This window comes from Nerophis ophidion, linkage group LG05 (genome assembly GCF_033978795.1).
Source record: "Nerophis ophidion isolate RoL-2023_Sa linkage group LG05, RoL_Noph_v1.0, whole genome shotgun sequence".
In the NCBI taxonomy this organism is placed as follows: Eukaryota; Metazoa; Chordata; class Actinopteri; order Syngnathiformes; family Syngnathidae; genus Nerophis; species Nerophis ophidion.
The window spans coordinates 23,545,894-23,560,283 of NC_084615.1; the positions used below are offsets into that span (position 1 = coordinate 23,545,894).

The window sequence follows — 14,390 nt, forward strand, 5'->3', positions numbered from 1 at the left end:
GTTAGCAATAGATCATTAGTCATTTTTGCGAGGGCTGTCTCCGTGGAGTGATTTGCCCTGAAACCGGATTGAAAGGTTTCACATAGATTGTTAGACGCTAAGTGTTCATTTAACTGCTCCGCAACAATTTTTTCGAGGATTTTTGAAATAAAGGGAAGGTGAGACACCGGTCGGTAGTTTACCATGAGGTCAGGATCGAGGTTAGGTCTTTTAAGAAGAGGATGAATAACCGCTTTTCTGAATGCTAGGGCAACAGTGCCCGAGGAAAGTGATAAGTTTATAATATTTAGCACTGATGGACCTAATAATACAAAGAGCTCCTTGATCAGTTTCCCAGGAAGTGGGTCAAGTAAACATGTTGTTTGTTTTATTCCATTTACACGTTGTAACAATTCCTCTAATGTTATTTCCTCAAAACAAGAGAAACAATTTTGGAGGGCAGTATCCGCCGTATATACAATCGTGTCAGTGTTAATAGAACCCAGTTGTAGCTGGGACGCATTGTCTTTAATCTCATTTCTAATGACTTCAATTTTCTTACTAAAGAATTGCATAAAGTCATCAGCTGAGTGGGTGGAGCTACTGGAAGGAGTCCCTTGTTGGGTTAGCGATGCTACCGTCCTAAACAAAAATGTAGGATCGTTTTTATTACGGTGGATGAGATTTGAGTAATATTTAGCTTTAGCTAAGGTAAGCATGTGTTTATAAGTTATTAAACCATCACTCCATGCTTGATGGTGCACCTCAAGTTTAGTCGTGCGCCATTTGCGTTCCAGCTTTCTACATAATAATTTCTGAGCTCTAGTTTCTTCTGTAAACCACGGGGTACGCTTTTTTGGAGCCTTTTTTAACTTTAGCGGTGCTATGTTATCAATGGTTTCGCGCAGGGCATGGTTAAAGTTGTTAGTGAGGTTATCAATAGAGCCCACATACTTTGGGAATGGTGCTATTACCGAGGGCAGTAGGTCAGCAAGAGTTGTCGTTGTGGCCGTATTAATGTTGCGGCTGCTATAGCAGTTATTATTATTAGTTTGCCGAACATGCGTCTGAACCTCGAATTTTATAAGGTAATGATCGGACAATACTTTAGTATACGGGAGTATCGTAACTTTGGAAACGGCGATACCCCTGACAAGCACTAGGTCTATCGTATTACCGTTGCGATGCGTGGGTTCATTTATTATTTGTGTGAGACCACAGCTATCAATTATAGTCTGGAGCGCGACGCACGGTGGGTCCGATGGGGTATTCATATGGATATTAAAGTCCCCCATTATGATTATATTATCGGCGTGTGTCACTAGATCAGCAACGAACTCTGAGAATTCATTGATAAAGTCCGAATAGGGCCCTGGGGGGCGGTAGATAACAGCCAGGTGTAGAGGCAGCGGTGTGACAGACCTCATAGTAGGCACCTCAAACGATTTATATTTATTATTTATGTTAGGACTAAGGTTAAAGTTTTCGTTGTCTATTAGTGCGACCCCCCCACCCCTTTTAAGAGGACGGGCAATATGCGCATGTGTAAAGTTAGGAGGACATGCCTCGTTTAGCGCAAAAAAGTCGTTTGGTTTAAGCCAGGTTTCGCTGAGACCGATGACGTTAAGATTGTTGTCTCTGATGATATCATTAACTAACAACGTTTTGGGAGACAATGATCTTATGTTTAAAAAACCTATATTATAGGTAGTGGGCTGTTTTAGGGAATTTTTGATCAAATTATCCGTAGTAGCAATATTAATAATGTTGTGTTTATTATGCCCAGTGCATTTAGTATAATTACGACCATATCCAGGAATTGATACGACGGGAATTTTCCGATTGTTTGTTTGTTGCTTTGATAAACTGCACGCATCATAGTTAGCCACCTCAGTAAAACACATGTCCAACTCTGAAACACTCAAAGCAGAAAAAACTTGTTCTAATTTAACTGACTCCTTACCCAGACCAGTAGTCTCGCATCTTCCATTTAAATCCGGCTTCAGGATGGAGGGAAGTGGTGTTCTGTGGGGATTAGCCTTCTGCTTTGTTTTTAGTCCCGCTCGGCATCCGCGTTTCCGATCACACTGCTGGCGTCTGCTCCGTAGACGGCCCCCGCTGCTACTAGACTCCCCTGCTTCACAGGCCGCTGGATGTAGCCGTCGACGTATTCCCGTGCTAGTTAGCAGGTCTAGCAAGCACACGTCTATCAGTCCAAAGCGGCCCGATATGTCCACATCCAAAAGTGTCTGGCGGTCGTACGTGATCACGGAGTGACCACGATGTGAGCCAGCCATAAAGTTTGTAGAATTGTCCGGTATTTCTGCCAAATGTTCCATATTTAGCAGGAGCTCCTCGAGGTCGCAGCCCTTCCGGGCGCCGCCATCTTGGAATCCTAGAATCCTGGAATAATAAGAAATACTTGAAAATATATACAAACTCTCCTGTGAGTCTGAGAAATGGAAAAGTTGGTTTCAGAATTTAATGAGGGCTGGAAACAGTAGTCCAATTGAAACAGATCTGGGAGGTTTTTAGGGATGTCTTGGTATAATAAATACCGTAATTTTTCCGATTTTACAGTCTTCCCATAAATACCATGGCACGTGACTCTTATCAAACAAAAACTTGGTGAGTGTGTTTTTTTCCTGGCTGTTTAGGAGGCCTGGGACTGTCAGTAAACCACATCTCACAGAACCCTCTGCGCGGCGCGACGCGGGACGGGCAAGGTGGGGCGTAGAACGCTGTAAGTGAAGTGTGCTCGTACCATACTTGCCAACCTGGAGACCTCCGAATTCGGGAAGAGTTAGTGCTGCAAAGGGTTCTGGTTATTTGTTATGTTGTGTTTATGTTGTGTTACGGTGCGGATGTTCTCCCGAAATGTGTTTGTCATTCTTGTTTGGTGTGGGTTCACAGTGTGGCGCATATTTGTAACAGTGTTAAAGTTGTTTATACGGCCACCCTCAGTGTGACCTGTATGGCTGTTGACCAAGTATGTCTTGCATTCACTTGTGTGTGTGTATAAAAGCCGTATATGTTATGTGACTGGGCCGGCACGCTGTTTGTATGGAGGAAAAGAGAACGTGACCATAGGCTGTAAATGGGTGAAGGTTTCAGGTGGTTAAATGCAGTGCCTAAAGGCACGCCCCCAATATTGATGTCTGGGTGGAAATCGGGAGAAATTGGGGAGAATGGTTGCCCCGGGAGATTTTCAGGAGGGGCAAGTATGGTTTTTACTCGCCGCAGATAAAAGGAATTGTTTCTTGGACATTAGATGTGTCCATAACTGCTTGAGTTATATCGCTAAGAAACGGAAAAACAAGTCCAGGCCAACACCTAACCTCTTTAGCGAGAAATTCTGCGTTCTGCGTTTGGGAAATAACCACCCAAAATAATGTTCAATACGAGTAAACTAAAAAGCTACTTGATACAGCTTCAATCCATCCATCTATTCAAAAAAATATTTGAAGCCAAACATCAGTTTGTGAGCAATTTACATTATCAATCAATCAATCATCCATCCATCCATTTTCTACCGCTTATTCCCTTTCGGGGTCGCGGGGGGCGCTGGCGCCTATCTCAGCTACAATCGGGCGGAAGTCGGAGTACACCCTGGACAAGTCACCACCTTATCGCAGGGCCAACACAGATAGACAGACAACATTCACACTCACATTCACACACTAGGGCCAATTTAGTGTTGCCAATCAACCTATCCCCAGGTGCATGTCTTTGGAAGTGGGAGGAAGCCGGAGTACCCGGAGGGAACCCACACATGCAAACTCCACACAGAAAGATCCCGAGCCTGGATTTGAACCCAGGACTGCAGGACCTTCGTATTGTGAGGCAGACGCACTAACCCCTCTGTTTATTTAAATATCCCTAAATCACGAGTGTCTCAAAGGGCTGCACAAGCCACAACGACATCCTCGGTTCAGAGCCCACATCAGGGCAAGGAAAAACTCAACCCAGTGGAATGACAATGAAATTTAAAAAAAATATTTTAAGTTATACTGTTAGTTTACTTTTCTGAGATGCAACATTTTCCAGACAGATAATAAAAATGTCCACTGTAGAGGACACTGTTTCTCAGAAAGCAACAAGTTGAAAGAAACTAAAGCAGGTGTCCCCAAACTTTTTGACTCGGGGGGGCCGCATTTGGTTAAAACAATTTGGCCGGGGGCCGAGCTATATATATATATATATATATATGTATATATATATATATATATATATATATGTATATATATATATATATATATATATATATATATATATATATATATATACATATATATATATATATATTCCTCGCGCACTAATTGACTGAAAGAGGACGCACTTGCCGCTAATGATGTCAAGTTATTGATGGGAAAATGCATTTTTCGACAAAATGATTTGCCTGAGCGGCTAGGAGACACAACAGGTAACAACAGTAAAATGGATTAAAAAGGACAGATCTAAAAAAATAAAAATGAAAAATAAAATAAAGTAATTATTTGATTTTTTTTTTTACGTGGGATTTTGGATTTTGGACGTTGGTGGGCCGTAGTTTGGGGACCCCTGGACTTAAGCGAACATTATTGTTTTACACTGGATGTTTACGTTCTTGCTTTAAAGAGTCTTAAGTTATATTTAGAGTATTTTCATTAAAAAACATTTTAACATTATATTTAAAACACATCCTTGCGATGAGGTGGCGACTTGTCCAGGGTGTACTCCGCCTTCCGCCCGAATGCAACTGGGATAGGCTACAGCGACGCCCCCCCCCCCCCCCCCTGCGATTCCAAAAGGGACAAGCGGTAGAAAATGGATGGATGGATTTAAAATACATGTTTGTAGAAATAAATATGATTGGAACATGTTAACATTACATTTAAAATACATGTTTGTAGTAATAAATATGATTAAAACATTTAACATATTTCGGGCGGCATACCTCGGTTGGTAGCGTGGCCGTGCCGGCAACTTGAGGGTTCCATGTTCGATCCCCGCTTCTGCCATCCTAGTCACTGCCGTTGTGTCCTTGGGCAAGACACTTTACCCACCTGCTCCCAGTGCCACCCACACTAGTTTAAATGTAACTTAGATATTGGGTTTCACTATATAAAAGCGCTTTGAGTCACTAGAGAAAAGCGCTATATAAATGTAATTCACTTCACATTTAAAGTACATGTTTATAGTAATAAAAATGTTTAGAGCATTTTAGCATTCAATTTCAGTAAGCGTGTTTATCCTAAACATTCCTAACACTTTATCTGGTACACTACACCGTTTTAACCAAGCTTATGGTTTTGGACCTACGCCGCAATAATATCGGATTATGACCTTAGTACCGCGTTAATATCGTATTGTGAGATTTGATACCGCTACATCCCTGTTGAGTTGAGTCCAGTATTTTTGAAACAAAAGAGGTCTTGAACAAGGGCCGGAAGTTGTTGATGGGTTTTGTTTCAAGTTTTTGAAATTTTGTCCTTTAGTAATTATTACCCAGGACTGCCTTCATTCTCTTGGGCATGGATGGTAGAAGACTTAAGTTACACCAGCTTCCTTCCTTGCGGCAGAACATGGTGACAAATACTGAACTCTTCACGTTATACAACATGTTTCGGAGGTCAGCACAAGAACGAGAAGCCAAGTGGTCGACCTCAACTTTGACCTTTTAATCGAACCTCTGTCTGCCCAACCGTCTCGGTCAGGCTTGTCTTGACAACACAACATTTGTTGTCATTTGCTTTTTTCTTTCACATGTGAAAGCCACCAGCTCCCATACAAATATATTTATAGCCATTTCCTTAGAGGGATGTGTGTTGTGTGTACTTTTAGACTAAGTGTAGCAGCTTGGAAGTGGTTTTGAATCAAATGGACCTCAACCTTCCCGGTAAGGTCTATTCAGGTGTACTGGAGAGGAGGAGGCTACGCCGGATAGTCGAACCTTGGATGCAGGTGGAACTGTGTGTTTTTTTCCTGGTCGTAGAACTGTGGACCAGGTCTATACTCTTGGCAGGGTCCTTTAGGGTGGATGGGAGTTTGCCCAACCAGTCTAGATGTGCTTTGTGGACTCGGAGAAAGCATTCGACCGTGACCCTCGGGAAGTCCTGTGGGAAGTGCTCAGAGAGTATGGGGTATCGGACTGTCTGGTTGTGGCGGTCCGCTCCCTGTGTGATCAGTTTAAGACCTTGATCCGCATCGCCGGCAGTAAGTCGGACCCGTATCCAGTGAGGGTTGGACTCCGCCAAGGCTGCCCTTTGTCACCGATTCTGTTCATAACTTTTATGGACAGAATCTCTAGGCGCAGTCAGGGCGTTCAGTGCCTGCAGGATTAGGTATCTGCTTTTTGCAGATGATGTGGTCCTGATGGCTTCATCTGGCCAGGATCTTCAGCTCTCACTGGATCTGTTCGCAGCCGAGTGTGAAGCGACTGGAATGAGAATCAGCACCTTCAAGTCCGAGTCTATGGTTCTCGCCCGGAAAAGAGTGGACTGCCATCTCCGGGTTGGGGAGGAGACCCTGCCACAAGTGGAAGGGTTCAAGTACATCGGGGTTTTGTTCACGAGTGAGGGAAATGTGGATCGTGAGATCGACAGGCGGATCGGTGCGGTGAAGACGCTGTATGGTGAAGAAGGAGCTGAGCCGGAAGGCAAAGCTCTCACTTTACCGAGCTTTGGGTTATGACCGAAAGGACAAGACCATGGGTTACAAGCGACCGAATTGAGTTTCCCTCGGCGGGTGTTGGGGCTCTCCTTAGAGATAGGGTGAGAAGCTCTGCCATCCGGGAGGAGCTTAAAGTAAAGCCGCTGCTCCTCCACATCGAGAGGAGCCAGGTGAGGTGGCTCGGGCATCTGGTCAGGATGCCACCCGAACGCCTCCCTAGGGCGGTGTTTCGGGCACGTCCGACCGGTAGGAGGCCACGGGGAAGACCCGAAGAAAAGTCAATACATTTGCTGCACAGTCTTAAAAGCTGCAGGGTTTAAAGTGTAGGGAAAAAAAGTAGCGGCTTATAGTCCGGAATCTATAGTAATATCTGATGCCTTTGGATCACAGTGTGCATCTAGAACAGAAAATTGTATTCCTATTCCACAACATGTTGTGTGTTCCAGGTAATGAAGCTGCGTAAGCTGGCCCAGCAGATTGCAAACTGCCGCCAGTGTCTGGAGCGCTCCAGTGCCCTCATCACACAAGCCGAGCAGAGCCTCAAGGAGAACGACCACGCCCGCTTCCTTCAGACCGCCAGAAACGTAGCGGAGAGGTAAAGCGATGGACATAACGCAGTCAATCTCCAGGAATTTGTGGGTTTGATGGCCTCTGTGTATTTCTCGATTCAATCTTTCAAATCCTCCTTTTGAACACAACCTTTAGGGTTGCCATGGCAACGGCCTCCTCCCAGGTGCTCATTCCGGACGTCAACCTGAATGAAGCCTTTGACAACTTTGCCCTGGACTTTTCCAGAGAGAAGAAGATTCTGGAAGGCCTAGATTACCTGACAGGTCAGGGTTTTTCTGTTGTTTTATATGATTCCATCCATCCATCCATTTTTTACCGCTTGTCCCTTTTTGTGTGCGGGGGGGTGCTGGAGCTTATCTCAGCTTCATTTGGGCGGAAGGCGGTGTACACCTTGGACAAGTCGCCACCTCATCGCAGGCCCAACACAGATAGACAGACAACATTCACACTCACATTCACACACTAGTGTTGCCAATCAACCTATCCCCTGGTGCATGTTTTTTGGAGGTGGGAGGAACCGGAGTACCCGGAGGGAACCCACGCAGTCACAGGGAGAACATGCAAACTCCACACAGAAAGATCCCCAGCGCAGATCTTCGTATTGTGAGGCAGACGCACTAACCCCTGGTCCACCGTGCTGCCTATTTATTAATATGTTAAGTTAAAGGTAAAGTACAAATGATTGTCACATACACACCAGGTGTGCTGAAATTTATCCTCCGCATTTGACCCATCCCCTTGTTCACCCCCTGGGAGGTGAGGTGAGCAGTGAGCAGCAGCTGTGCCCGCACCCAGGAATCATTTTTAGTGATTTAACCCTCAATTCCAACCCTGCTGAGTGCCAAGCAGGGAGGTAATGGGTCCCATTTTCTGGTATGACCCGGCTGGGGGATTGAACTCACGACCTACCGATCTCAGGGCGGAGACTCTAACCACTATCCCACTGAGTCGGTGTGTTCATTGTGATGTTCATATTCTATAATAGAAATTAATACAATTGAGGACTACATTGGCTGCTTTGAAGATGTTTTCGTTAGGGGTTGTCGACAAAAATCATCAATTAAATTTGTCTAAAACGTCTAAAAAGCAACAACAACAAAATGTCAAACGTACGGAAACTCGACCTCTAAACACGTCAAAGACATAAATAACTTGCTCAAAAATCTGGAGGATATAAATATACTCTGCAAGCATACTTGCCAACCATGAGACATCCGAATTTGGGAGATGGGGGAGGGGGCAGGGTTCAGGTGGGCGGGGTTTGGTGGTAGCGCGGGTGTATATTGTAGCGTCCTGGAAGACTGCTGCAAGGGCTTCTGGGTATTTGTTCTGTTGTATTTATGTTGTGTTACGGTGCGGATGTTCTCCCAAAACTTGTTTGTCATTCTTGTTTGGTGTGAACCCACCCAACGATTTTCCCTTAAAAATCGGAAGGGTTGGCAAGTATGTCTGCAAGATATTTAGCTTGTTAGCCAGCTAACTAACAACACTTTTGGGGGAAAAAATAGCATTTGAGCTAAATCCGCCAGCTGAACTTTGTCTATATCAGTGCTTTGCATTTATTTCATTTATCCCATTGCTTCTATTGTGACTAGAGATTTCCGATAATATCAGACTGCCGATATTATCGGGCGATAAATGCTTTAAACTGTGATATCGGAAATGATCGGTATTTGTTTCAAAAAGTAAAATGTATGACTTTTTAAAACGCCGCTGTACGGAGTGGTAGACGGACATAGGGAGAAGTACAGAGCGCCAATAAACCTTAAAGGCACTGCATTTGCGTGCCGGCCCAATCACATAATATCCACGGCTTTTCACACACACAAGTGAATGCAAAGCATAATTGGTCAACAGCCATACAGGTCACACTGAGGGTGTTCGTGTAAACAACTTTAATACTTTTACAAATATGCGCCACACTGTGAAGCCACACCAAACGAGAATGAAAAACACATTTTGGCAGAACATCTGCACCGTAACACAACTTAAACACATCAGAACAAATACCCGGAACCCCTTCCGGGACGCTAAAATACACACATATGCTACTCCCAGCCCCGTCCACCTCAACCTCCTCATGCTCTCTCTGTTTTGAGGCATGTTAAAAAAAATAAATGCATTTTGTGCTTTGAATAATAAATATGGCATTGCCATGTTGGCATTTTTTTCAATAACTTGAGTTGATTTATTTTGGAAAACCTTGTTACATTGTTTAATGCATCCAGCGGGGCATCACAACAAAATTGTGTTCTGTAATGTATGTATGCTGTTGACAAGGTGACTGACTTGTGCACCTGTGTGTCTTCCCCCAACGCAGCGCCCAGCCCTCCAGCCATCAGAGACGAACTGTGCACGGCCTCACACGACACCATCACTGTTCACTGGACGTCAGAAGACGAGTTCAGCGTCACTTCCTACGAGTTGCAGTACACCATCTACACCGGCCAGACTAACTTCATCAGTGAGTAATGTGACACACATCACCAGCTATGAAAATGAACAGACACATGTTCATATCTCAGACAGCAGTCAAATAAATACGGATGCAGGATACCACAGTAAGCATTCCAAATGACCTTCCTTTTAGAAGTATTCCACAAATGCCTATACAAGTACTACAACGGTTCCCAAAAAGTATCTCCTGTTGTGTTAACTTGTTGGGTTTTTTCTCCAACTTGAAGCCACAAGCTCTTATACAACACACAGGTGTCCCCCAATATTGCAGACAACTGAAATCACTGATCCCTGGTAACCATGACAACAACTCTGGCACTATTCCATTTAATAGCACCTAGAGTGCAACTGGGCTAGTTTTTGCCCCATCTATATATATAAATATATATGTATGTATGTATATATACAAACCCCGTTTCCATATGAGTTGGGAAATAGTGTTAGATGTAAATATAAACGGAATACAATGTTTTGCAAATCCTTTTCAACCCATATTCAGTTGAATATGCTACAAAGACAACATATTTGATGTTAAAACTGATAAACATGTTTTTTTTTATAATAATAATCATGGACATTAGAATTTGATGCCAGGAACACGTGACAAAGAAGTTGGAAAAAGTGGCAATAAATACTGATAAAGTTGAGGAATGCTCATCAAACACTTATTTGGAACATCCCACAGGTCTGCAGGCTAATTGGGAACAGGTGGGTGCCATGATTGGGTTTAAAAACAGCTTCCTAAAAAATGCTCAGTCTTTCACAAGAAAGGATGGAGCGAGGTACCCCCCTTTGTCCACAACTGTGTGAGCAAATAGTCAAACAGTTTAAGAACAACGTTTCTCAAAGTGCAATTGCAAGAAATTTAGGGATTTCAACATCTACGGTCCATAATATCATCAAAAGGTTCAGGGAATCTGGAGAAATTACTCCACGTAAGCGGCATGGCCGGAAACCAACATTGAATGAGCGTGACTTTGGATCCCTCCGACGGCACTGTATCAATTCCGACATCAATCTCTAAAGGATATCACCACAAGGGCTCAGGAACACTTCAGAAAACCACTGTCACTAAATACAGTTAGTCGCTACATCTCTAAGTGCAAGTTAAAGCTCTACTATGCAAAGCAAAAGCCATTTATCAGCAACATCCAGAGACGCCGCCGGCTTCTCTGGGCCCGAGATCATCTAAGATGGACTGATGCAAAGTGGAAAAGTGTTCTGTGGTCTGACAAGTCAATATTTGAATTTGTTTTTGGAAATATTTGACATCCGGACCAAAGGGGAAGCGAACCATCCAGACTATTATCAACGCAAAGTTCAAAAGCCAGCATCTGTGATGGTATGGGGGTGCATTAGTGCCCAAGGCATGGGTAACTTACACATCTGTGAAGGCACCATTAATGCCGAAAAGTACATACAGGTTTTGGAACAAAATATGCTGCCGTCTTTTTCATGGACGCCCTTGCTTATTTCAGCAAGACAATGGCAAGCCACATTCAGCAGGTGTTACAACAGCGTGGCTTTGTAAAACAGGAGTGTGAGTGCTTTCCTGGCCCGCCTGCAGTCCAGACCTGTCTCCCATCGAAAATGTGTGGTGCATTTTGAAACGTAAAATACGACAACGGAGAGCCTGGACTGTTGAACGACTGAAGCTCTACATTAAACAAGAATTGGAAAGAATTCCACTTTAAAAACTTCAACAATTAGTTTTCTCAGTTCCCAAACGTTTATTGAGTGTTGTTAAAAGAAAAAGTGATGTAACACAGTGGTGAACATGCCCTTTCCCAACTACTTTGGCACGTGTTGCAGCCATGAAATTCTAAGTGAATTATTATTTGCAAACAAAAAAAAAAAGTTTTTGAGTTTGAACATTAAATATCTTGTCTTTGTAGTGCATTCAATTGAATATAGGTTGAAAGAATTTTCAAATCATTGTATTTCGTTTATATTTACATCTAACACAATTTCCCAACTCATATGGAAACGGGATTTGTACAAATATATGTATATAATCATATACACACTTATATATATATATATATATATATATATATATATATATATATATATATATATATATATGTATGTATATATATATATATATATATACATGTATATATATGTATATACATATATACACAGTATATATACACATCAGTATAAATACATATATATACACATATATGTATATATACATATATACATATATATATATATATATATGTGTGTGTGTGTTTGTTCCTATATATACATATGTGTGTATATATATGTTCTATATTTATGTATATATTTAGAAATATATATATATTTATATATATATCTATATATATATGTATATACAACATATATATTTTTTCATATATATATATATCCATCCATCCATCCATCCATTTTCAACTGCTTATTCCCTTTTGGGGTTGCGGGGGGCGCTGGCGCCTATCTTAGCTACAATCGGGCGGAAGGCGGGGTACACCCTGGACAAGTCGCCATCTCATCACAGGGCCAACACAGATAGACAGACAACATTCACACTCACATTCACACACTAGGGCCAATTTAGTGTTGCCAATCAACCTATCCCCAGGTGCATGTCTTTGGAGGTGGGAGGAAGCCGGAGTACCCGGAGGGAACCCACGCATTCACGGGGAGAATATGCAAACTCCACACACAGAGATCCCGAGCCTGGATTTGAACCCAGGACTGCAGGAACTTTCTATTGTGAGGCAGACGCACTAACACCCCTCTGCCACCGTGAAGCCCCATCTATATATATATATATATATATATATATATATATATATATATATATATATATATATATATATATATATATATATATCTATATATATATATATATATATATATATATATATATAGATCTATATATATATATATATATATATATATATATAGATCTATATATATATATATATATATATATATATATATATATATATAGATTATATATATATATATATATATATATATAGATTATATATATATATATATATATATATATATATATATATATATATATATATATATATAGATGGGGCAAAAATTAGCCCGGATCCACTTCAGGTGCTAATAAATGGAATAGTGCCACAGTTGCCACATATATATACATTTGCTGTTTAGATTTTTTTTGTAAGTAAAACTATTTATTTGTAATTAGTAACCCAGATTTCCAAGTTTCTTTCATAAATTTTGCACAATCTTGGCTAAAAGCTTATTAAACTCACTTTTCAGGTAGAAAAAGAATGAAAGTGAAAGTCAGAGTGGATAATGGTTCTACTGGAGGTCGAATATACCTCTCACTGCTGGGAGAATGACTTGCTTATTATACATCTCACACACACACACACACACACACACACACACACACACACACCTGTGCTTCTCCACTTCAACCCGCTGCTGTTATGCCTTCGTCCTCTCCGACTGCATCCTCCACTGTGATTTTTTTTTTTCCTTCCATCTCACCGCAAAGGTGAAGTGGCTGTTGGCCAGGCGGACACATCAGGATACATTTCAACTCGACAGTGACTCAGACATCCACACAGTCCTGGGAGATTCACAGCAGACAAAGAGAAAGCCATTCGGTCCGCCTTTTGCCGCTTAGGTTTTCACTATTGCAAACATTCAGAGTGGCTAAACGCTTCCACTTGAGCACTCCTCTCTCTCTTTGCTGGTCTCACAGTTAGTCTCGATGGAGAGGAGTTGAGCCGCCTTGTGGGAACTGTCTCTGAAGGCTCATGCGAGCACATCGGCAACAAAACAAAAAAGTGCCTTGCAAGACGGAATGCCGACGCACAGATAAAGCAGAAATATGTCTTGCATCAAAAGTGGGCAACTCCATGCACGCATCTGAATTTTGTCATCGGATTGGTGCATTATTTATCGCGTAATCAAGGCAAAAAAAAAAACATCCCCGATTGAGGTAATAAAAATTGCATGCAGTTGCTTATTAATTAATCAAATTCTAAAATAAAATATGACCTGAATTTGAACCTTGTTTTCTGCCACCCTCTTGAGTCTCTTTTTATCTTTCAGTTATACGTCTGGATGACTCTTCTATTCATACTAATATTATCTGAACAGTCAAGTTGACCAAAATCCTATTTTGACCATACTTTTCCATATGTCCCATTTCTTTTTGTAAATGTTAATTTCTTGTCTTGGCATCCTCGATATTAATAAAAGACAGAAGATCAAAAGAGACGTATCACTGCAAAAACTGAAATCTAAGTAAGATTAAATACCTCAAATAAGGGTGATATTTGCTTATTCTTTGTCTGATAAAATAATCCCATATCAATCACATAATATCTACGACCTTTCTCACACACAAGTGAATGAAAGTTATACTTGGTCAACAGCCATACAGGTCACACTGAGGGTGGCCGTATAAACAACTTTAACACCCTTACAAATATGCGCCACACTGTGAACCCACACCAAACAAGAATGACAAACACATTTCGGCAGAACATCCGCACCGTAACACAACATAAACACAACAGAACAAATAACCAGAACCCTTTGCAGCACTAACTCTTCCGAGACGCCACCTCAACCCCGCCCACCTCAACCTCCCCATGCTCTTTCAGGGAGAGCATGTCCCAAATTCCAAGCTGCTGTTTTGAGACATGTTAAAAAAAAAAAAAGCACTTTGTGACTTCCATAATAAATATGGCAGTGCCATGTTGGCATTATTTTCCATAACTTGA

At 41.8% G+C, this 14,390-nt stretch overlaps 1 protein-coding gene across 2 annotated transcripts in view; it reads left to right on the forward strand.

The window, feature by feature from the left end:
- LOC133552827 (probable E3 ubiquitin-protein ligase MID2) overlaps positions 1–14,390 on the forward strand; it is a 295,874-nt gene that overhangs the window by 205,621 nt on the left and 75,863 nt on the right. For both annotated transcript variants that reach the window (XM_061900338.1, XM_061900337.1), the window contains 3 exons: positions 7,077–7,225; positions 7,336–7,463; positions 9,521–9,664. In XM_061900338.1, the coding sequence (XP_061756322.1) occupies positions 7,077–7,225; positions 7,336–7,463; positions 9,521–9,664 (421 nt within the window). The remainder of the gene's footprint in view (positions 1–7,076; positions 7,226–7,335; positions 7,464–9,520; positions 9,665–14,390) is intronic.